At 41.9% G+C, this 26356-nt stretch overlaps 1 protein-coding gene across 1 annotated transcript in view; it reads left to right on the top strand.

Annotated features, from left to right (window-relative positions):
- Nucleotides 1-26356, top strand: part of SELENOI (selenoprotein I) — a 330991-nt gene that overhangs the window by 200914 nt on the left and 103721 nt on the right. Inside the window, exons 4-5 of the mRNA XM_069605591.1 lie at nucleotides 3302-3376; nucleotides 4492-4754. Of these exons, the coding sequence (XP_069461692.1) occupies nucleotides 3302-3376; nucleotides 4492-4754 (338 nt within the window). The remainder of the gene's footprint in view (nucleotides 1-3301; nucleotides 3377-4491; nucleotides 4755-26356) is intronic.

Here is a 26356-nt window from a genome sequence, read left to right as displayed (position 1 = left end):
CACACAGCAGAGACCATCCAGCTTCTGACTTTGCTAGGGTTCTCCATAAACTATACAAAGTCCTGCATAGTGCCATGTCGGAAAGCACTGTTCCTGGGCACCTAGCTCAACAGTAGCGTTTCTGTTGACGCCATCATAAGAGTGTAGGCCATCCTAAGAAAGATCCAGCGGCTGTCCACAGCGTCAGTTGCAACAGTCAGATCCACCAAGTCCCTGCTGGGCATGATGTCTTCCTGCATCCATCTGGTCCTCTTTTGCAAGCTCTGAATGCGACCCCTTCAGGAATTTCTAGATGGTCGGTGGCAGTAGGTCACTGCCGCATGGACAGACAAGATCACCCTCCATTGGAATTTTGTCAAGCTCTTCATTGGTGGTCAGTGTGGACACATCTCACTCAAGGAGCTCCCTTCCAGATCCCTCCATACCAGGCTACAGTAACCACTGACACCTCTACGAAGGGTTGGGGAGCCCACACAGGCCATTCTTAGCCAGAGGCCTATGGCTCCTGGAGGAAACGGACTTGCTTGCACATAAACGTCCTAGACCTACGGGCAGTCTTCTGGGCGCTTGGTCATTCCAGCATCAGCTACCGGGGAAGGTGGTGTAGATCTTCACGGACAATAACACCACCATTTTCTTCATCGGGAAACCAGAGCATGACTTGCTCTCTCCCTTGAGTCACAGTCCCTCTAGCACTGGGCTATTGTTCAAGGGAGGTTCCTCGTCCCCTTTCACCTGGCAGGTGTCAAGAACACCATCAGACTCTCTCAGCAGGGAGGTGTGGTCCTGCCACGTGTGGGAGCGTCGGTCCTGCAATGATTGGAAGCTTCAGCAAGCGTAGGCGCCATGCCTCTTCAGCAAGTGTGGCCTTCAGATCGACCTCTTTGCAACGGCTGCCAACTCAAATGTCAGCATTTCGCCAGCAGATAACCACAGCTGAGAGTCTAGGGGATACCTTCTCGTTCCCCTGGGAAGGGCTCTTCCTGTATGCCTTCTCACCAATTCCTCTACTGCCACATGTGATCAACACACTGAAACGTTGCCACTGCAGGATGATCCTCATTGCACTGGCGCGGCCGAAGCGTATCTGGAGCATAGACCTTCTCCATCTTTCGTTGCTTCCTGCTATCCAACTGCCTCCATTTCCCGGCCTCCTCTCCATAGACTGATTAATCCTGCACCACGACCCGGCATCACTGAGCCTCACGGCCTGAGTCCTGCAACCCTAAAATGGGGGCACTATTCACTGCCATTAGAATGCAAGAAGATCCTGGCCAAAACCAGGGCTCCATCTACGTTGACGTGCTACAGGCACAAGTGGAAGCGATTCACAGTTTGGTGCCGTTTGTGGAAGAACACTCGCTGTGCGTAACTGCTCCGCAGCTCCACATGTACCTGCTCTCGCTGACCTTGCCCAGGCATCCATCAAGGTGCACCTGGCCACCAAATCCTGGAGCATACAGGCTCAGGGCAAGCTATTCCTGTGGTCGCAAAGGCTCATTTAAGGAGTTCCTCAAGGGCCCCTTCAGGACTTTCCCTCCAGTGAAGGCTCCCGCCCCAGGTTGGGGGCTGAAAGTAGTCTTATCCAAGCTCTTGGGTCCTCCATTTGAACCAATCCATTGTGCCCCCTTTGACCTTTCTATCGTGGAAGACTGCTTTCCTGGTGGCGATCAACTCGGCCGTGCCAGTCGGGCCCTCTCCTGTAGGCAGCTTAATTTGTCCTTCCACGCCACTAAAGTGGTTCTGTGGACTCATCCTACATTCATGCCGAAGGTTCCCTCGGACTTTCATCTCAACAAGCCTGTCTAAGGCTTCCATTTCCAGGTGGTTCTCCGCCTGTATCATACATTGCCATTGTCTGGCCAACAGACCACCACCAGGCCAGTCAAGAGCCATTGCAGCCGTGACAAAGTTTCTCCGTGGTGATCCCCTGCTCAACATCTGTAGGGCTGCAACGTGGTGGTCGACCCACACCTTCACGAAATTCTACTGCGTCGACAGGGATTCCATGGAGGTGTCAAGGGTTGGCCAAGCTGTGCTACGCAACCGGTTTGTTTGAGGTCTTTTGTTCCAGGGGTAAATGTATTGCTTCTGTGAGCATTGCCACCTCCCGTGGTTGTGTACATGTACTGCTGTGTAATCCTATTCATGAGCATGTCAATCCATGCAAGACCCCATGCTGGAGAAGGAACAAGTTTCTTATCTGCAACTCTTGTTCTCATGCATGGGTCTTACAAAGTTTCACATGCGAACCCTCCCTCCTTCCCCTCTCTGGCTCTTCTTGGTTCATAAAGCCACTTTACCTGTGCTATCAAATCTTAAGATGGCCACCAGGGGTGGAGCTTAGGAAGGCGAATGTTATTGGCTGGGGGCAGTATGATCCAGCTGACACTTATAGGCTGTAGAGGAGACAAGTCGTTTTCAGTCTGAAGCGTAAATGCTTTCTTTTACTGAGGATTCCCAGCCTGACGACTGGGAACATTCATGAGCATGTGAATCCATGCAAGACCCATGCTGGAGGACAAGAGTTACAGGTAAGTTACTTTCTCCATATCAGTCATAACATGTGAGTACCAGAGCATATTATGACAATACCTGACAAATGCATGTAAAACACAGCCAAGCTATCAGCCATGTCAATGCTTCTTTCTTTATGTACCCGCTACAGCAGAACTTTCACAATGAATGGATATTGGACATTATTTGCAAGAGACCATATTTGGTGCCATGGCCAAGCAATTGGGAATTGCTGCTTCCTTTGCTGTTTTTTTTGTTACTTGTACTTCAATCTCCACCAGTCATGTTAATTCGTGGACATGTTCTTTAATCAGACAGCAGTGACCGATCTGTGCATTGCAACATCCAATGTGTACACTGGTGGATTGATTCACTGCTCGTTTCTCTCTTGCTCCTCTGTGTATTTGACTTCTACTTGCTCACTGTACCTGTATATGATCCCCAGTGTATTTATTGACCTATACTTGTTTCTGTACTATTTTTGCTCATCATGTGTAACTTACTGTAATCGAAGCATTGCATATCCTTGTAATTTCTGCACCCCGATACCCCCGGGTCTGGCGCGCACTGCAAATGAGTAAATAAACAAACAAACAAACGGAGATATTGACTTTCTCATAGTTTTGCTTATTGCAATTCACTATTCACTACGCATGAAGTAAGAGGGTGTTGAGCTAAGTGTTCGACATAGAATAGAGGACTAATTGTACATTTTCCCTTTCTCCGCTAACAAGCTTGTGTGTTGATATACAGTAAAGGTTTTATTTCTTGTTTTGTGATGCAGCTCCAGGTCATCAACATGTTCCGAACTGGGTGTGGATCGTAGCGGGTATCCTCAACTTCACTGCATATACCCTAGGTAAGAGAGGATTTCAACATTGCAGCTACAGGCAGCATGCATCATGCATCCTGCATCTTCCTTTCCTAACACAACAGTAACTGTGGTGGTTTGCTAGAACGGGACATTCTTTGCTCTGTGCTTTATGTGAAGAGAAACTACCATCGTTCTTGATATTAACTCAAAAATGGAAAGCGTCACCTTGGAATGGCTCGGGCACGCCCCTCTTGTTGGCTAAGTCTGTACAGCTTCCAGTGTGAGCTACTCCACACCTTTTGTGCAAGAATTACTATTGTAAGCATAGATTAGCAATTTCATTTTCAAGACTGGTTTTGCTTCTTTGTTCACCACCTAATGCCTTGGTTCATGATTGATTATCCACTCCCAACAGATTATGAATTTGCGCACACACTACTTGCTACCCATGGAGTTCTGTGTGACCAGATTGCCAAATTGTGCCACCGTTCTGCCACTACTGTAGGTTGGCTTCTTAGAATATTGTCCACTGGCCTTTAATAATTACAGTTATGGCTCTCTGGGAGGACTGCGCAGAGTATACAAGTGGTCTGCTCAGCTGCTATCTAATCCGCTTAGTCTGAAAAACGCTCACCAGTGAGTAATTATCCCAGTTTGGGTGCGTTTGATGTGAACATATGAATATAACAAATGGAGTGGGAAAATAGAAATGGAGTATTGCAGTATTTCTGGGCAGCAAGGTTTGTGAACGGAGAAACTGCAGGGACCCTGACCTCAGTTTGTTATGGATAGCGTCTGTAGCCTCTTGGTTATAGTTACAGCTTTATGATGGAGGAGTACCTGCTGTTACTTTACCATGTTCCTATGAGCTAAGCCTGATAAATACTTGCAGGTCTTATTCTTTTTAATACTCTATTTGAGGGCAGCTGTTGGTGTGCGGCATCCATTTAAAAACATAAGCGGCTGGGTTTTGCGGTTAATCATGTGAAGGTAATCCCTATATTGTGAAGAAGGGTGATCTGTATGTAGGTTGGCAACTCATTTTTATGCTTGTTAATTGTGCATGTTATTTTAATTGTTTTAATCATTTCCCCCATATTTCTGCACAGTGTTTGTGTGCTGTTTTGTGCCCCACTGAATGCTTGCCTTTGTGGTTACAGATGGTGTTGATGGGAAACAGGCTCGGCGGACCAATTCCAGCACCCCCTTGGGAGAACTCTTTGACCATGGCCTGGACAGTTGGGCCTGCATATACTTTGTGGTGACTGTTTACTCCATTTTTGGGAGAGGACAGTATGGCGTCAGTGTATTTGTGCTATACTTTCTCCTATGGGTGGTCTTGTTTTCCTTCATACTCTCTCACTGGGAAAAGTACAACACCGGCATTCTTTTCCTTCCATGGGGCTATGACATCAGCCAAGTGGTGAGTGCTTCTTTTCTTATCTGCCATCTGATTGCCTTGTTCTGATGCTACTAATGTCTTTCAGTACACTACAATTCAGAAGGGAATTTAGTAGCGTATGAGTGCGCCTCCTCAACTTTCATTTTGAATGCCGACTCTGTGCAACACACAGCCCTTGTCTTACTGTTTTCGTTCCCCACTCGCTTAAACACATGCAAAGAAAGGATTGTCAATGTTCGATCTTTTTCTGAAGACAGTTGTGTTTTTCCTGCCAATTTCAAGACTTGCTCTTATTTGTAATATCCAGCTACATGCACTTCTCACACAGCACTCGGTTCTGCACACCTGTTACGGGAGTGAAGGGAGCACGTTTTGTTTAGTCTACCTTTTTTGCAGGTCTTCCTATGGGAAGAGGTTGTTGGGTTAGCCATGCAAATGAATCAGGCGGTTTATATTAGTACATGAAACTGAATAATCTTCCTACTCTTATGCCCCATACTTTTGGATGGCATCCTTTGGAAGCGGGCAGAACTGGCACATGATACACAGCGGAAAAGATTGTAACAAAATTGTGGGGTGGTTGCGTGACCCCAACTAAGCCTCCTGGCACAGATGTGTATGATCAGGGGGCTGGTGCTCGGGGGCCATTCCAGTTATTTAAAATCATGAGTACCCAGGTAGATTTGTGGCTCATTACGCAGATCTTAATATTTGTTGCTCCCTTAATGGCGATAAGGGCCAGTGATTTGGGTGGGGATCCAAAGAGATCTTGAATATCCCTGTAAAGATGAATCCAGCAGGTGGCCAGTGAGCAATCGGGCTCTTCTCCCTACAGTACAGGGGAAGGTCTACTTGCACTTGCTTGGGCTGAATCTCATGCAGTTTGCAATGTCTGTGTTAAGTGCTAGAAATTGACCCTTTGTTTCAGAACCAATCCACATCCAGACACTTTTGGTTGCGCTTGGAAGAACATCCTCTGATTTGAACTCTGGCTCAGTATCCCTGACCAGAAGAAATGACCTTTCCTTTGTGAAAAAGTCTCTACCTCGCAACAGTTACCGCTAGAGTAGCAAATGACCTTTTCAATTTCTTGCTTTTTGAATCGGTCCCCGAAGACACATGGGGGGAATTGATGTATATTATGCGGATGGGCAATCCACTAGAGTCAACCACTCAGACCATGCTATGTCGTCCCTTTTGGGTTTGATGTCCTGTATTGTTGCTATCGCTCCCCAGCACAAGACCATTCTCCATTGGGACAGCCCTTCTAGCAGTCACCAATTCACCAACAAGCCCTCTCGTGGTACTCAAGCCTGAAGAATATTCTGAATGTTTCAACCATGCAGTTATCGACCCATTGAGAGAATGTCACTGGTGCATCCGTGAGGTGATTGGGACCCCATCAAAGGTTCTTGGTGCTCCCCAAACGAAGGGCTCTATTGCATAACTGCACTTGAGCCGAGCGCGCTCCTGTTTGCTTTCCGAGGCTTTCTGGCAGTTCTCCAGAAGTGATCGTTCACCATCCTGTGTTTTTTTTTTTTAATCTTGCACTTTGGGATTGATCTACAATATCTTGGATAGTTTTTCATACTAAGTTTCTACTTTTAAGACTCCTTGCATCTAAATGTTTGCACACATTACCTTAATTAGGCTAATAATGTTTGCCTGCTGACAATATACTGTACCATTGAGAACTGCTTTCAATTTGTGTCTTCCTTGTGAGCAAGACAATGCATGCACCATGGGTTTCCTACTCTGGCCCATGCTTCAAAACGCATGGAGTCCAGCATAATGCACCATATACATTACAAATATAATGCATACTTTTCCAAGACATTTTACTAACCAACACATTTTCCATTTATCAAAAACATTCATTTCCTCACTGATATCACCCAAATATACCTCCGGATTAATTTATCCCAAATTTGTTAAAGGCCAAAAAACATTAGACAGTTGCCAGTGAGTGGTTACTATGGTCAGATTGCTGCATCCCATTCCAGGTCTCCCCAGGCTACAGTATGGATACGGCTTTCTTAAAATTAACACCTGCCCAATTTCATGTAATCATCTCTCTTTCCATGGGTCTGACGTCATATGCCTGAGTGCCAGATTGGATGTATAGCTCTGAGAGGCGACTACTTAAAATGGGGAATGAAAAAAGATAAAAATGCTCTGAATCAAATGACAATGCTAGGAAACACAGGATGACAAAAAACATCTAGAAGATGCATGAAGGAGGGGGCCTATTGGCATAGCTTGTATTGTTTGATAGTTGCCACTTGCCAGGTGAGGATACAGGCAATAAAGGCTTAGTGAGGGGTGGTTGGTTACATGTGTGGGCTTAATGCCCTGTGTAAGAAGAGTAGAATGGTTAGGTGAACCATTATACTTCAAAAGAATATGATACATGCATTTATTTTCAATTAATCTTTTAAAAAAAAATCTATTTTACTCCACTTTTAAGTCCAATATAACAATTGTATCATTTGATATTGGACTCGAGATTTACTTTAAAGTACACGTAATGTGAATGGAATGACGCAGTACCCTTGCGTAGGCACATTATATTCCTTTAAGGACTGCAGCATCTCTTCCCAGCCTAATAGAGAAGGGATTTAACTGCAGAAGCTGGCAACTTGCACAGAAGGCCGCCATAGCTCCTATACAAGGCACAAGGATGGAGAATGTAAGGATATTGAATGGTGATGTGGGTTAAGAGGTGTGTGCATGGGGAAAGGAAACGACTCGTACTGGATTGTGGACATGCCTACTACAAGGGGTAAGCATCTAAAGTAGTCCTTACACAAGGAAAAGGAAAATGATAGCAATTAAAGGGGCTTAAGTCCAGTCGGTTGCATATTTCCTATAGGATGCTGAGGTTGAGGAGTGTGGCACCTGATGTGATCATGATTTTTAGCACAGAATACCGAAAATTGCTGTTTCAGAGCACTCGGTAGCAGGTGTTTTTACTGATCATTATTATTACCCAGATTTGTGGTACTCCATTTACGACCTCAGAATGGTGAAGGCGTGTTTCATTCCAGAAGGGTATTAAACTTGTCAGAGTGACAGTTCCTCCTCATCTGTGCACATTCTATGTGTAGAGCCAAGCGCTCGCCCGTGTCCAATTCCCCCCCATACACTCCCAAGATCAACAACCAGTTAAACAAAAAAAGAGCAATATCGTGGTTATACAGCCGGGATGGTTTCAGACACACAGGATTCCTACTTTACATTTCTCTTTAGGTCAACCTTGGACATCCCTCAAATTGAACTTTGATGGTGGAAGGGCATACCAGCACAAGGGGCTTCCCTTCAGTCCCAGTGTATCCCCTGAGTTGTACCAAAGTGTTAGCTCAAGATGGGGTGTTCCTAAAACATAAGTCAACTTTCATATGCATTTTCGTGCTGCGTACCCATGTTTGTACACGCAAACGTCTCCTATTGCAAGACTATCCTATATAAACTTTGTTAGACACTATTTGTATTTCTGTATAACAAGATCCTCTGCTTGTTAACTTGGCTGCTATAGCCGACATGAATTTCAACCCGATAAGGTATTTTTCAAGACAGTTTGCGTGTGAAAACATGGGTACACATCACTAATGTTATACATGCTGTTGTGGCATAGGACATGGCCACATGACCTGTGTGCACGCAGCAGTCCCTCGCAGATCTTTCGGCATCTCACCCTTTGCGTTACCCAGCGCAGAACAAGGTGTGCCAATATGCCCAATCGCATGCATTACTTTCATATATACTTTATGAACATTATCATCCTCTGAGCTCTAACTCGTTACCAGGTTTTGGCAAGTGTTCAGTTGGTGTTGGCCATGATATTGAAACTTATTCCATGATAAAAAGCCCACATCCGCACTGTAGTCTGCTTGGAGACTGGGATTCATAGTTGTGGTCTTTAGTACTCCAGCCAGGGATGAGACGCAGAGAGAGGACTCGTGGTTTTTGGTTACAAACCTTTTTTATCAAATAAAAAAGGATGTTAGAAAATGGCTTACTAACCCTATTCTAGGGGATATTTCCCCCCTTCAACCAAAAACTAATGGGTCTGTCCTTTGTCAAGATGTCCAAACAAAAAATATGTCCTGTGTCCGAAATCCTATCCTGTCCCTTACACTCTAAAACAAACTCTAGGTGCAAAGGATATTGTCTTTTGCTTTCAAAGTGCTCAAATGTTCAGATCCAATAAAAAGAAATCCAAGTGGACAATGTTCACAGTTCTAGGGAATTGGCTCCCTTCCCCAGATTCCTTTTTACCAGTACAAAAAGTTCAAACCAAGAATAACCAATGCTCTTGTAACTCCAAGAGGATAACTCCCACCTCCTGGGCAGTTCACAGTTCTTGGGGAAATGGCTCAGTTACCCAGGATTCTCATCACATTCAAGACCATTCAAAATCCCAAGGGCATGTCTCCTACTTGGGATTCTCTTTTCACTGTATTAGAATTTGGGTGCAGTTCCTAGACTCGCAGGTCACCTGGTATACTCCCCGCCAGGCTCTTTTCCACATTTACAACCATTCAAACCCTCAGGGGCATGGATCTTCCTTGAGGTTCTTCTCTTACTGTAACATATTAAATACACTTGTATTTGCCTTGTATAATCTCCTGCCATGACTTGTATGAAGTTATTTTTCCTTTATCCATGAAATGATATTTTAAGATTGTTGGCTTATGGAGCCTCGTTTATTGAAGTTTGTTTCAATATTCGCTTCTTCTCTCAGACCATTCACATTTACTTTTTCTCTTGTGCGGTATGGAATGAGCGACTCTTTCGTAGCATGGTTCACAAATATATTAACTTCTTCACAGGCTTCACTGTGTGTGTCCTGCGTTACTTTTATGAAACGGCACAAACCTTTAGGCTAACGGGTAACCCGTCCATCTTCCCATGGCTTACTGGGTACTTTAAGTGTTGCTTGCGTTTCTCTTCTATTCCTTTCAGTTTGCTGGCTCAGCATACATCCTGCTTCCCACTGTGCCTTTGCTGCCTCTCTCTCTACTGTTCCCGCCTCCTGCTGTCTTGCGTTCTCAGGCAGCGGGCTCATTCCGACTTCTTTTTCTGCTGCTCGGATTTGCCACCACGATGCTTCCCACAGCGTGCTTCCTCAGCATTCTGACCAGGTTTGGCACCGGTCACGACACAACTATGCCTATGCAGCTCTCTGCTGTCTTTCTGCTGTGGCCGATTTTAGGTTTCCCCGACATAACTGAACAACGTACAAAGACTAGACCGCTGTGTTGGTTTCCCGGTCTTAGTCACCTTCATTGCCCCATCCCTCTTTCTTTTCTGTTGTTACCAGGCTGTTCCTAATTTGATGTTCTGGAATACTTGAAGTAGATCCGGTAAGTGATTTAAGGAGAGTGTTACAATATGCAATCAGGGCATGAGAAATGGAGGGAGGATCCCTAAAAGGGAATGGGTGGAGGAGTATGTGCCTTTCTCCAATGATGAGCATCCACCGAAGGGTCGACTCCCGCATGTGGTCCTTCCTCATATAGCCGCCCCCATGGTCCGGATCAGGTAGCGGCTGCAGTCTCCTGGGCACATGCAGAGAGACTTTCCCAGGGAAAGGAGTGATGAGATCATCAGATTCATCACAGTACCAAATGCACCGGACTTTCTCCCTGAGAGACTCTCAGCCACCAAGTAATCCAGTATGGCTATATCAATTCTGTTTCATGCACATATGCACCCCGCGGAAAGCTGAGAAGGAGGAACGTACAGATGTGTTGTCTTCTGAATTAAGGCAATCATAGGAGTTTCAAATCTCAATTTTTCTGTCTTTTTCCAATCTACTTAAAAGTTGCATCCTAATTTGCTTAAATTGGGGCATTTGTAAAATGCAGATGGAGTCAGCCAAGCAAACGGAATTGCCTTTATGCAGGAAGCTAAGAACACAGTTCCTAAGCAGAATTCCATAAGTAGTAAAGTCTTCACAGCCATTTTGAAAGAGGAGAGGCCGGGAAGGAGACTTAAGTTCATTCAAGAGTTTACGGGCCTGAGTGGAAAAAAACTGATTCCCCTACTTGGTTTTTCTCTTATCACATGGTACTTCACAGAGAAGAGAATCCACTGATCTTAAATGATGAGCAGGGCAGTAGAAGTTCTTGCTCAGCTAATTGGTTAGTGACCTGTTTTGACAGAACAAAGTTAGGTTTTTGCACTTTCATTACAAGGGTTTTCTCTCTGTTCAAGCCCCATGTATGCATCCTGCCACAGAATCCAGATTACCTTACCCATGGGGTGCCAGCCACAAGATTATCTATGCTCCCTACATCAACAATCCAGAATGCTTGATTCCAGTATCTGATGGGTGCTCCCAGGAAGCATTCTTTGATCACTTTGTACAAAGAAATATGACTTCTGCTGCTCTCCTTTGATTACCAAATAAGCCCAATTTAATTGCACAGTAGATAATGTTGAAATTGATATTTTCCTGCAGAGGTACAGATTTGGGTGGATTGGTTGTGTGCAATTGGGGCCTTCTTAAGCACTCTTAGCACTCTTGAGCGCTTAGTGTGTATTTTTTTTTCTTCTTTTGCCAGGCATACAACCAATGTAGTTATGGTATATCGATTCAGTTGGTGATGCAAGAGTATCTTAAATCATTTTTGCTAGTGTAAGGATGCAGAAGAAGGCAAATGACATTCAGGTGGCATATTGATTTTGGATTATGGACTTTTTCTGTTTTTATAAGAAGGTTGGGGAAAGGCCTTACTATCCCTAGCCACTCGGAGGGGTTGCCCTGCCTCAACAAAAGAAAACTATGACTCGGTCAGGCTGTCTGTCAAATGGAAATATACATGTCCTGTGTCAGCCTGTTTCGTCCCTTACACTCTCCATCTAACTAAAAGAAAGGGTGTGTCTTCTTGATTCCCCCGTTCTGGATGCTGATACCAAAGCACAGTGCTTCTGCAAACGGAATCTGTACAGTTCAATGATAATACATTTGGTCAAATTAAAGATAACCTAGTTCCCTGCTCTCCTGGGGTTGTGAGGGTGGAAATATCTTCCTGGATTTCTAGTTCCTGTTTTCCAAAATGTTACTCATCCTCTGGGCGATATCCCCTTCCCCATTCGGTAGCACAACAAATTATCCTTCCCAAGCTCTTGTCCGGCCTGCCAGAACTCACTGTACGCTTTTCCAATGGTGTAACAAGTCTGGTTTACTTGCCTGCCAGACTTGTTTGTCACAATTCTTGCTCTCAAAGGTTTTTATAGTTTGGACTTTAGCCCACAGATTACAAATCTTCATGCTTGGAGGTGGGTCCTCGACCTTTATGTATTTCACTGGTGGGCTTTGCCTGCTTTCTTATGGGTACCAGACCCTATTCCTTTGGCTTGGTGGGATCCTTGTCCCTTTGTTACTTAGTATCCACTTGGACGGACCCAATCGGATATATTTATTTTATTCATTTATAAAGTGCACCACAGCCGGTGGGCATCGGGGCCCTCTTACAGAGTGCAGTAGAATACTTACAGAATACAGTCGAATGCTTGCAAAATGGTATGTAAGGGTTATGCATAGTTACATGGGAACAGGAGGGGGGTGCAAGAGAGGAAGGCGTACACGCTTGCCTTAGTTACTTTGTTGGCGAGGGGGGCTGTGTTGGCAATGCACTTGGGAGTGATGGTGGGTGTTTTAAGAAGGATGCATTGCGCCTTGTTGTGCTTATAAGGTCTCTTTTGGGGATGCTGAGGGTGGCCCTGAATGCATTATTGTGGATGGGCTATATGTGATCACTGCGACCACACAATTGCGACGGCTGAAAATTCAGACTTAAAAAAATATATATCAACTCCCTTTTCACCACATAGATATGCGAGGGGAGACCCCTGCATCCCCCCCATATTACTATAATATCTCATAATATATGTGGTGTAAAGGGGGTGTTTAAAAAAAAAAGTTGGGCATTTCGGTCGCCGCAATTGTGAGGGCGACATTTTGGCCCATTTATTTCTGAATGGTCTGTAGTTTCATTAGTTTTTTTGAGGTGATGCCAGCGAAGTGGACATTACAGAAGTCCAATTTTGACCCATTGATGACTTTGGCAATAGTGAGGCAGTTCTCGGTGGACAGGCAGGGGTTTGCTGCTTTGAGTAGTATGCTCCCCTGCCAGGTACTGTCCCAACTAAGTGCAATCTCTGTTTGTTTCTGCTGGTTTGTCTCCTCTCCTCTTCTCTTGTGACGCTTGGGTTGTGTTAATCTTCTTTGCACAGTTCGCAATATAGTTCTGATTCTCTTTCTCACCCCTTGTTCTCTTCGGATGTTCTAAGTGGATTTAGAATGTTTGCATCTCATTGGTTGCCTTCCTTGTCATCCCGTTGTAATCTAAGGGGTGTTATTAAGTTTGTAAAGTTGGTTTTATACTGCACAAGATCCCTATCACTCCTTTGGGCATGTTCTTATAGGTTTTGACAAATTTGCAAAGTCTGTGTTCACAAGCTTCCTTAACTCCCTTAATGCCCCCCCGGACCGGTCAAGCCCTTTCTCTACCCTTGGGAACTCTCTGGGCGGTCTCTGGTCTCTTTGTGAGTTGGAGCAAAAGCTTCTCTGCTCATGCCACACAGTGTTCTCCTTCTCGTGGCTCTGCAGCTCCAGCATGTCTCTCTCGCCTTCAGTTGCCCTCATCCCCATTACTGGTCTTTTCGCTGGTCTGGCTTCTCGCATCTCTGCCACCGATCAGGTCTGTCTCGCAAAGACCTCTCAGCAGGACCAGCGTCTCTTTCCCTGCTCCTCCAGGGCTGGTTGTTCGACCACTGAATGAGTAATTTCCTTTTTACCATCAGCTTTTCCCTTTGGCAGCTTGTGTTGGTTCCGCGGTGTGCTTTTGCCTCCTTGTTCTGTCCTTCTAGTCACAGTGGGAAGAGGAAGAGACTCTTCCAAACCTGGCATAGAATACTGTTAGGGTTGGGAGAGTCTTTTCCTCTTCCCAGTCTTTTTAAGTGTGTCCTCTACTAAACCATAACAAATAGTGCTTTGGGGTCCAGAGCGAGTGGAGTGGGGGTTAAGGAAGGTGTGGACCCCAAAGGGAAGCATGAATACTGCTTTCTCCCAGCACCATTTCACCAATCCCATTATGGTTTTCCCTTCCCATGAGATCCACCCACTGAGTACCACCCCCAGGGGGACTAAGCGGCCTCACCTCCCTGGTCTCATGGAAAGGGGACTCCCTCATGGAAGATGTGACAATACCCTGGGATTCGTCACACTAGGCTCACAAAGAACTAACATGCCAATTTAACGCCCCATGTTTATACAATCCCACCCCACAATTCAGGGCAAAATACAGCCAATGAGGTATTCAAATATTGAAATGTATTTAAAAGAATTGGATCAATTTTAGACAACTGCATCTACAGTTTTACACTGGATCCCACTACAATATGGTATATATAAAACAGAATTATACCTGCCTATATGAATCACACTCTTACTAGCCCACAAAGGCATCCCCTTTCAATCACAACAATCTCCATATAAATCTGCTGTAGTCTAATAAACACTACACATACAGACAATTCTGCTTAGCATGGGTTTCTCTATGAACATTGATAACTGTTAAATAGAATATTTCTCATAAGGCAAATATGGTTAAAACATTTGAAATTGGCATCCCTGACATTGAATATATCTATGCACCAACTCCACTATATTTATGCAAGGTAGTGCATGTTTCATCTATGTAGAGGCCACTTGACATATAAGGCTATGTGTTAAGCCATTTACATGTAGAACCTTTTTGCATTGGCTTATGTAAGTTTGCATTTACAAATGTTTTCAGGAATCTATACTTGCGCTTCTGAATCCACATGGACACTGTGGTTGCAGTTCTCTAGAAACATGTAAATATGACTTTCATTAAACCAGGATGTGTGCTTTGATTTTTTTTATTTGGTATCAATGTATGTGTGTATGGCTTTCCTTGCCCATTAATCGATTCCTTTCTATCCTGACACATGGACTGTTTTAAAAGGGCCTGCATGTAAGGGTTTCAGTCTCTATATTTTGGAGCTGGAGATGTACTATTCTCCAGTAATGGATATTTAGTTGAACATTTTCTTCCCTCCCCACTATACCCGACTTTTCCTTGGCATTATAAGGCTGGAGGATGGAGACGGTTTGCACTTAGCGCAGTTCTTAATAGAATTCTTTCAGCATGCATTTGTCTCCCAAATATCTAGTCTATAATGTGGTCTACACTGGTGGCATTAACTGCATGATATCATCCCAGGTGCAGTACTTGCATGGCGTTATGGACCTACCATGATTCTGAACCAGTTTAAACCACTACCTATATTTGCAAATAATATTTAACTTACCAAGGCAATCCCACTTTAAAGTGGCAGCCAACATCTTTTCACGCCAAAGTGGAAGGGGCCTAAAATAAACCCCATTTCACTTTGTATTTGATGTATAGGAGGAACAAAGAACATTGGGGGTATAAGCACTTGTGTCCTTACATTCGAATTACATTCTTCTGTCATTCTAATTTTGGGGGTAAACCAGCAAGGGACCCAGTTATCGAGACGTCCTCCTGTCGGCAAACCCTCAATTTTGGTGGCCTTTTTGGAATTAGTCACCAAGTACCGGCTGATCAGGCTCCCTTATCTGAATGGACCAGTCTTCCCCTTCTGGGTGGAATCAGTCCGTTTAATCTCCAATCTCCAGTTTGTCCCTCTTCCTAATAGTTATCACCCAAACTCATCTTCCATAATCCATTCTCGCCTTCTGTCTCTGTCCTATGTATATGGCATTATAGTCAATCTAACTCCAGCTGTGGCTGATCAGTTGTTGTTTGCCAATCCCACGGGTTGGAGGAAAGTCCTCATTATTGAGAAAAGCCTGTTTAATTGTTCTCAAATTTCTGATTAATCTCTGCTACCTTGATTAAACAGATCTTCAGATACTGCCCGTCGAGATTAAAACAGTTTGACATTTTACATAGTGTAAATCTGATCATTTGACAATTTTGCAGGTTATCGCCATTTTTAAGCCATTTCTAAAATGACAACATAGAATTCCATTTCAAGATTCCGATGGAGCTTTGTCTTATGTATAAGCTCACATCGATAGGAACTTGCATGGTGATGCAAGGCTTAATTTCATTTTTTGCACATTTATAGTGACATTTTTGTTCATGTAAGACATTTGGATTTCTTTGGTGTTGTTGCAGCAACTCCCCACACAGTCAGAGATGACACATCGCCTAAGGGATTTTCTTTCTATGTCGCAACTATTCAGAGTAAAAGGCTTTTGGTTGTGAATATTCTCAATGACCTTTTAACCCTGACTAATCCAAGGCAGCTGCCAGATGTAGTGAATCTTAAATGTTGGTGGCCTTTTCTTCTGGACCCCTTCATAGGCTAATGGATTCAGTTTGAGTTGATGTAACATTAAGTTTAATTATTTTCACTTATAAATGCAGACCGGTCCTTTCAGTTAATACATTTGCATTCATAACCTTGCATTTCAAACAGTGTAGTTGGAATGAGTTACTAACATGGCAGATTAAAAAATCAATATGTATATATACATTTTGCTGTAATTACTTTCTTTACATATGCTAGTCACATTGCAAAGACATCCAATTATAAACCTTTAATTAAATGGCTTGCAATATTCCACAACACACATTCAAGATGGGCATTGATGGAAATAAACTTTTTTGTGAATTGCTCAGTGGCTGAAAGAAAATGCGTCCTGGGCATGGAACTTATTTCTGGCTTTGAAAATAATTTACTTCCAACAGGTTATTTCCCAAACATTCTGCGCGCTTTGCATTCTGACAGGTGTCCATTTTTAAAGTGACAGCAAGCAAGAGGCAGAAATCCCTAATAAGTGCCAACATTGGTACATTTTATTTCTCTCATCCTTGCAACAAAGGCCTTTCTCATTTCTTTTCACTTTAGGCCTCATCTTTTATCATTTATAAAATGTGACAGTGGTCGCTGGGATTACTGCTTCAAAATAAGATCTCCATTTCATTCAATCAATACCGTATGTTTCAATTTTGTCATCAGCCTTATCTGGAAGAATTCCTTCTTTGAGAGAATTTCACCTGGCCAGAGTTTTTTCTGGATGTTGGATTCCCTTGTCATTTGATCACTGTTGCAGAAGTTGTGTTTCCACTCACTCCCTCATTTGTTTTTATGTTTCCACTCAAATGAAGCGCTGTACACTTAAATTTTCTTTTTTTAAAAATGCAAGTCGAATCTTAGAGCACTCTTTACATTATCTGTTGGCAAAATATTCCTCAAATCGGTTTCCCTGACCCACAAATGCCTCCACCAAGCAGCCCCTCAATACCTTATTTCTAGATTCACCAGACCCACCTCCGCTTGCCCCTCTAGAATGACCAATTCCAATCTCCTCCTGGTGCCCAGGTTTAAGCGTTCTATATCATGTGGGAACAGCTTTCTGGTTAAAGCAACACAATATTGGAACTCCCTTCCACCTCCTTGCAGGGAGGACCTCCCCTACCACCTATTCAGAACTAAGACCATCCACTGGCTCAAGATTCATGACATTTAACAACCTCATGCTCTCTCGCTGCCCTGACACACCACCACTATGGTTGTAAATATGTATATTTAGGTTGCCAACTGTCCGGACTCTGAAGTAGTGGGATCCTGCAGGAGTGAAGCTGGCCCACCTAGCCCCCTAAGCCTGCCTGCTCAACAATCCTGCTTTTTAAAACTATTGGCCAGGCAAACCCAAGGGGAAAGGGGAATGGAGAAAATAACAAAAGACAAGAACTCCCACTGCAGGTACTTCAGATCGTCTTCTCCGAAAGTTTTTGACTCAGATGGGATGTTCCTAAAAAGGAAATACAACCTTAAATAAATCAATCTTCTAATCACTACTGACTACTCTCTAAATTATATTTTCTCCATTTACATTTACCTGTTGCCTAAGCTTGATTTGCCAATATGCTCCTTCAGGAAGATGTATGATGACTGTAGATACTCTTAGCGATATCTCTTCTATTTGTCTTTCTGCTCTCAGGATCTCTTTTAATAAAATATACCCAAAAAATATTGTTACTATTATCTATTAAACCTTTTGCCGTATGCTCTAGGAATCATATACTCTATAAATATGTGTAGGTAATTACCTTTTGTATTCTGAAGAATCTTTGTAAAATATTCAGCTGTAAACTTTTTATACTCCTTTTTCACATACGGAGTGCTTTTCAATAAATGTCTTTTGCTACACATGTATTTCTTCTGAATACTCTCTTAATCAAGGAGGAAAACAATTCAGCAAACGCTGTCCTTAAATAGAATTCTCTTCCGTTACGAGCAACGAATAATAAATGAGGAAAACAATGAAAAACCAAAATGGCCGCGACACACGCGCGACGTCGTAAGGTCCTTTCCTCTAACGCATGCTTGCAAATCCACTGAATTACGCGATGCAGGCTCGAAAAACAAAACTAACCTGAAGTTAGTTCATTACATATATATTAATAATTAGGTTAAATGTTATAACACGACGATAAGAACCGCGCGCCTTATTAGTATTGAGAAAAGATAAAAATGTACACCAAAAAATGAATTGCTGAACCTTCTTTATATATATAATTCATTAAAGATTCCTTAACTATTTTCTTAATAAATAATATAAGGTTTCTATTGTTCAAAAAACGAAATGCTCAATAGAAAGTCTTTAAATAATTACCATTTCAAAATGATTTGAGTCTTCACTTGAAAATTCAGAAGTCCACTTAGCTTATCTTTGTTCATGGAACTTGACTCTTCTCTGGCTCAGCAACTGAATCTCACTGGAATTCTTCTTCTGCAGACTTCTTCTCCTGTTACTGAACTACAATTACTACTATAGTGTTGGAAACCTTAAAAGGATATTACTCTCCTTAAATTGAAACTTTAAATGAATTTTACTGGAGCTAACTAATATGTGACCTACTCTGAAGCATACTTTAATGAAAGGCAGTTGAGAATTGTTATTAACATTCTAATGACATCACAATGCTGCATGCTGTGAACTGAACCAATCACTGTTGTGAAAATGTTCCACCATCTTGGCTTGGGGGCATTTCATCTTTCTAATTGAAAGTTAGTTAAGGGAAATAGAACAAACTAAAAGAAATGCTCTATTCACAAAACTGAATCGATCTAATATTTCAACCACCTTCCCTTTCTAACTTTCCTGGAATGGTTTTTGACATACCCTATTCTCCTAGGAACCTTGTCAAAGTGAGGTACACAATGTGAGAACCTGACAGTACCCCCCCCCCCATATAAAGCCCTGTCCCAGGGCCTGGTTTAAAGGGTTGTAAGCGATGAAAGTTTTTAGTTAGTCTAGAGGCATGAACATCTTCACTTTTAACCCACGACCTCTCTCCTGGACCGTAACCTTTCCAATCCACTAAATATTGCAACTGACCTCGAACAAATCTAGAATATAAAATAGCTTGAACTTCATATTCAGAATCATCATCAGAAAATACTGGACCAGGTGCTCCCATTAATCTAGTGTCATTTCCACATGGTTTCAACAATTTAACATGAAATGTAGGGTGTATTTTCATACTAGATGGTAACTTCAACTTCAAAGTAACTGTGGAGAATACTTTTTCAACTTCAAATGTTCCTTTAAAACGGGGACTAAATTTATTCTTTCCTTTCAAAGCTAAATTCTTAGTGGATAACCAAACCTTATCTCCTTCGTGATATTTAGGAGCCTCTCTACGTTTCTTGTCAGCAAATTTCTTGTAACCTAATTTGCTTACTTTCAAAGCTCGAATTGCCTTCTCCAAATTTTGCCCCATAGTCCTCAACCTGTTTTCCACATCAGGAACCTCCACTTCTTCTAAAACTACTCCCCTCAGAAATCGTGGATGAAATACCTGGTTTACAAAAAATGGTGACATAGAAGTAGATTCCTTCACAGTATTGTTATAACAAAATTCTGCCAACCACAACAACTCCACCCAACTGTGATCAGACCCCAAATAACAACAAAGGTATTTTTCTAACTCCTGATTCACCCTTTCGGTTTGGCCATTACCCTCGGGATGATAACTAGTTGTCAGATTAATTTCAATTCCCAATTCTTTACAGAACGCCTTCCAAAATTTTGAAACAAACTGTGTGCCTCGATCAGAAATCACTTGACATGGTAAACCATGAAGTTTTACAACATTCTGCAAAAAGTCTTGTGCTAAGGATGTAGCTGTAGCAGCTCCCTTAATGGTAATGAAATGTCCTGCTTTGGAAAAAAACATCTACTACCACCAAAATTGTAGAACATCCCTTGTCAGATGGTAATTCAACAATGTAATCCATTGATACTGTATGCCATGGACGAGGTGGAATTGGTAGCGGTACTAGTAATCCATCAGCTTTTTGATGATCGGATTTTGCTCTGATACAAACTTCACATGTTCTAACATAGTTTTCTGTGTCTTCACGCATCTTCTCCCACCAGAACTCTCTTCGAAGAAGTTCCAAAGTTTTCTTAACTCCTGGATGACCAGCCAATGGTGAATCATGGCAATTCTTCAGTGCCTCTTCCTGTAATTCTTCAGAAGGAAGATACAATTTTGCATCTACATAGGGCAAACCCTCCCTGATACTTCGCACAGGATCTCCGGCCTCCCATTTTTCCAATTCTTCTTTAGATAGTAAATGATGAATTTGTTCTCAAAAATCAATTTCTTTATGCACTTCACCCACCACAAAGTTCTTCTCGGACAAGAGTGACACTGGAACACAATCATCGGTCTTTAAACTTCCTGGAAAACATTGAGATAGTGCATCAGCCTTTCCATTCAAACGTCCAGGCTTAAACGTAATCACAAAATCAAATTCTGCAAAAAACAATGACCAACGGAGTTGTCTTGGTGTCAAAGTCTTCTTGGCGGAACGAAGAAAAGTCAAATTTCTGTGATCAGTTAAAACTGTAACTCGATGACGTCCACCCAAAAGATAATGCCTCCATTCCTCGAATGCAGACTTGATGGCCAAAAGTTCTCGATCTGTAATTGTATAGTTCTTCTCAGCCGATAAACTTTTTTGAAAAGAATGCTACCGGATGAATTTGTCCAGTTCTTGGATGGCGTTGTGATAAAACTGCTCCCATGGCACAATCAGAAGCATCTGCCTCCACAAAAAAAGGTTGATCCACATCAGGATGTAATAAAATTGGTTCAGAAATAATTTTTTCTTTAAGAAAATTAAAAGCGTTTTCAGCCTCTTCACTCCATACAAATTTTACTCCCTTTTTCAACAATTTAGTAATTGGAGAAATCACCTGTGAAAAGTTTTGAATAAATCGACGATAAAAATTTGCAAATCCTATAAAACATTGAATATCTTTTAGAGAACTTGGTTGTGGCCATTCTTTAACTGCCTTTACTTTACTCAAATCCATCTCAAGACCTTCTGGAGATAATACAAAACCCAAAAATTCCACACAATTAGTGTGGAACTGACTCTTTTCCAGTTTTGCAAATAGGTGATTCTCACGTAACTTCACTAAAACTTTCTTTACGTGTTCCACATGTTCTTCTTCTTTAGAAAAAATCAAAATGTCATCAATGTACACAACTACAAATACATCTAAATATTCACGAAGGACCTGGTTTATAAGAAACTGAAATGCCGCTGGTGCGTTGCACAGACCAAATGGCATTACCTGATACTCAAAAAGTCCGTAACGAGTTCTGAATGCAGTTTTCCATTCGTCTCCTTCACGAACGCGAACCAAGTGATAGGCACCTCGTAGATCAAGTTTTGTGAACATTTTAGCTCCTTGAATTCTATCCAACATTACAGATATTAAAGGTAATGGATAGCGATTTTTGATAGTTATTTTATTTAGGGCTCTATAGTCAATGCAAGTACACAGTGTCTTGTCCTTCTTTGGAACAAAGAACAATGATGAGGCTGCTGGTGATTGCGAGTGTCTAATAAAGCCTTTAGCAAGATTTTCCTCTATATATTCTTTTAAGAACTCATTCTCTTTCTCAGTGAGAGCATACATTCTTCCACAAGAAATTGGTGCTCCGACCTCAAGATCGATCTTGCAATCAAATTCTCTGAGGTGGTAATTCACTAGCTTCTTTCTTGTCAAAAACATCCCGGAAATCCTTATAACACTCAGGTAACACTCCAGCTACTGCCCCCACAATATGTTCCTTCACCAACCCTGCTGCTAGGCACACTCCAATAGAATTAGAAATTTCATTCTGACCTTCCTCAGTTAACCTTACCAAACATTGTTCCTTACAAAAACCTGATTTAAACTCTACAGTTCGCTTTCCCCAATCAATCAGTGGATTATGTAAAGATAGCCATGGCATGCCTAAAATGATCTGTAACTGTGGTGCATCAATTAGTTCAAATTCAATGTTCTCATAATGCTCTTCCCCAATTTTCATTTCCAATTTAGTTGTCACTTGAGTTATTAATCCCGAGGTAAGTGGTGATCCATCTACGACTCGTACTTGCTCAGGAGTTCCCTTATTAACTACAGGGATACCCAATCTACCTGCCAAACTAATATCACAAAAAAATTCCTGTTGCCCCAGAATCAATAACACATGGTCCACCACATTTTGGCTTACCTTCCCAAGCAAAGGATACATTTATCGTGATGTATGGAACTGCTGTCTGAACTGTATTCGCCACCTGTCGACCTTTTCCAGAAAATGGTTGGAATCTCTTTGGGTTACGGGGGCATTTCCCTACAAAATGGGTACTATCACCACAATATAAACACAAATTTTCCTTTCTCCTTCTGTCTTTTTCCTCCTTAGTCAAAGGAGGTCTAACTGAATTTACAGCCTCATTTCGTGAAGAACCCTTAACCTCCCTTAGTGCTTGCTCTGTTCTGGGACGTTCGTTTCGGAACCAAACCTTATTCTCAGAAAAATTCCTTCGCTTTTCCAATCTTCTCTCTCCCAATGTCATATCTAATTGTATAACCAAATTAATCAGATCTTCACTAGAGGTAGGTCTCTCCACAATATTTGCTAACGCATCTTTCAACTCATCTCTTAGACCTCTATAAAAAATGGAAGCCCTTTTTTCCTCTGGCCAACCACTTTCCAACACTAAGCCCCTGAACTGTGTGATGTAAGAAACCAACTCCCGATTTCCTTGACGTAATTCTAAGAGCTCTCCATCAACACTCTGGGAATGTGTTCTTCTATCAAACATCTTTCCAAAAATCACCTTAAACTCCAACCAATTATGTAACTCCGCTACTCTTCTTTCTACCAAAGGAACAGACCAAACTGCCGCTTCTCCTGTGAGATAAGAAATCAAAAAGGCTACTTTAGAAGTTTCTGTGGGAAATGCTTCAGGTCTGCACATATAGTGCAATTCACATTGCATAATAAATGATTTGAATCTTCTGAAATCCCCTCCAAATCGTTCTGAGGGAGCTAATGGTGTAGGAGCTATTGTTCTCCTAAAAAAAAAAAAAAAGTTTCCCCACTTCTTTTCTCTTTAGCTACCCTAGCTTCTTTGACTTTTAATCCTTCTGGATACAAAGTGGGTGGTTCTCTCTCTATTCCATAACTAAAACCTGAAGCTTCTGCTAAATCCTCCTTTCTCACCTTACTATTTGTCAGGGTCCGGCTTGACTGAATTCCACAGGAGCTGATGCTGGCCCCACAGACCCACACTAGGAGTTCACCTCTCAACCCTTAATTATAAGCTGAGCTAAAAACCCCAAGAAAGGGGAATTTGGATAAAATAACAACGGAGACACTGCAGCCCTGCAACCGTCTGGTAGGCTCTGGTATCTGTGGTAAACAAATACACCTGGTTATTTATGTAATAAGAAAATTCTGTTTTCTAAAAGTATTCTAAATAAACTCTAAACTCATTACCTCTTAACCTCAGTAAAAGACTTAGAGGCTATTAATCTGTGTGATATCTTGTAAATGTCTCTTGTGTTGTGCATACAGTTCAAACCACTTAGTCTCTCTAGAATTCTAAAGTGATGGTTTTTTCCAAACACCATTTCTGGATTAAACTTTCCTCTTGCTTCAGAGTTTTCTTTAACCTTATGTAATTTTCAATGCTTTCATAGTGGCAGTCTTTCTCTGAAATATTGAATTCCATTTGCATAAATTACATTAAGAAAATAAGCATTCTTCAACTTCCTGGAATATTGCTTCCTTATGCGTGTGAATAGTTTTCTTTATTTACATAAGAACGTATAGTTTCTTCATTAAATAGCGTGTGCGATAAACACGTAAAAATCGGAAGACGTGAAGAATTGTCCTCGCGTTAAAAATACACACGCGATACCTAGCAACACACGCGCTCGCGTTTAAAAATCCACACACGATTTTTAGCAAACACACGCGCACGCTTTTAAAATCCACACGCGATTCTTAACAAACACACGCGCATGAAAAAATACGTACACGCGATAAAAATCACACGCGCTGGTTAAAAATGGACTCGCGCTCTATCGCTACCGAACTCACGCGGAGAGACGAAATGGATTTCACGTAAAACAGTTCACGCGCTTAAAACCACTCGCGCTTCACCAAAATGGACTCGCGCTCTATCGCAAACCCACACGCGCTTTTCCATGAGACGTCATTTACGTTAAAATGGACACGCGCTAAAATTCACTCGCGCAATCTTTTGGACATGCGCTCTATCGCTCCGAATACCCGCGCGTCTTCAAAAAACACGTAAACAACAACTTGCGAGCTCGCGCACACATTTAACAGTCTTTAAGAGCATTACACGCAATTAATTTCATTTAAACTCCTACGCATATCTTCAAACTTGTCTTCCTTAATAATAACTTCAACTGTAAATGTCTCTTTTCTCAAAATGACTTTGAAATTTGGTTAACTTTTTAAATGTTCTTAAAAAAATGAAAGTTCACTGTGACAATTTTAAATCTTTAAAGAAACGATCCCACCTGATGACTTCTTGTTTCAAATGGATCAGCAAACGAAATTCTTACTTCTTTAGTTGATCTTCTGAGCTCTGAAAAGGCCTTACTTAAGGAGCTTAACTAAAACACAACCAGCCACTGAATTTCTCTGGATGAAAGGCAGTTTAGAATCTTGCTCACCTCCCAAGAATCAAACCCATTGTTCTCTCCACCAATCAGGCAAACCAAACATATCATTGTTCCTTTAACCAATCAGATTGAGTTTCTTTCGCTCCATCTTGACTTGGGCAAGCACAATGTTAATCCTATGAACAAACTCTTCCTGTTCCTAACCCAGCCAGTCCTGACAGTACCCCCCTCTTCAAAGCCCTGTCCCAGGGCCTGGCTTAGTAGGGAACCTCCTGTGAAACTTTATCAATTGAGGGGCATGTACATCTACTTGATCCTCCCAAGATCTTTCCTCCGGACCGTATCCCTTCCAGTCAATAAGATACTGCAAGGTACCTCTAACAATCCTGGAATCTAAGATTTTCTTAACTTCAAACTCTTCTTCATTTTCTTCTGTGTATACTGCTGGTGGTGGTTTCCCCAATCTAGTTCCTGACACACAAGGTTTCACTAAGCTGACATGAAATGTAGGATGACTTTTGATACTTGCGGGTAATTTCAATTTGATTGCTACGGGATTTATTATTCTTTCTATTTCAAATGGACCAATAAATCTCGGACTAAATTTAGTTCTTCCCTTTAAATGTAGGTTTTTTGTGGACAGCCAAACTTTTTGACCCAACTGATAATGTGGTGCTTTACGACGTTTCTTATCAGCAAATGTCTTGAATCTTAACTTGCTTTTTTCTAAAGTTTCTTTAGCTTTTACTAAACCATCTCTAATACAAGTCAATCGCTGCTCAACCTCTGGATTAGAATACTCAGATGGCAACACTTCTTTCAAAAATCGTGGGTGAAAACCATAATTGCTAAAAAATGGAGAATACTTAGTAGAATCCTTGACAGAATTATTATAACTAAACTCTGCTAGCCAAAGAAGATCTACCCAACTTCCTCTTTCTTGCCAAAAAGCTCTAATATACTTTTCCAATTCCTGATTTACACGCTCTGTTTGGCCGTTGGTCTGTGGGTGATAACCTGAAGAAAGTTTTACCTCAATTCCCAACTCTGTACAGAAAGCTCGCCAAAACTTAGAAATGAACTGAGACCCTCGATCTGATACAATTTGTGTTGGTAGACCATGTAATCGTACCACTTCTTGCAAAAAACTTTTTGCCAGATTCCTTGCAGAAGCCTCTCCTTTCATGGGAATGAAATGCCCAGCTTTAGTGAGTAAATCCACAACTACTAATACTGTAGTGTAACCTTGATCTTTGGGAAGATCTACAATATAATCCATAGAGATTGTAAACCAAGGACTAGGGGGTACTGGTAATGGATTTAATAACCCAGATGGTTTTCCTCCTCCTGACTTTACTCGAGCACAGACTTCACGTGTTTTCACATAGTCTTCAATATCTTTTTTCATTTCTTTCCACCAAAATTTTCTCTCAACCAGTTCAATAGTCTTACGAATTCCAGGATGACCTACCAACTTGGATTCATGACATTCTTGTATAATTTCCTTTTGCAGTTCCTTGCTTGGAAGGTAAATTTTAGAATGGACACATGGAAATCCTTCAATTAAATGTCT

The sequence above is a fragment of the Ambystoma mexicanum genome, chromosome 4p (assembly GCF_040938575.1).
Source record: "Ambystoma mexicanum isolate Mex_15411 chromosome 4p, UKY_AmexF1_1, whole genome shotgun sequence".
NCBI classification, from domain to species: Eukaryota; Metazoa; Chordata; class Amphibia; order Caudata; family Ambystomatidae; genus Ambystoma; species Ambystoma mexicanum.
This window is presented reverse-complemented; position numbering and strand designations above follow the sequence as displayed.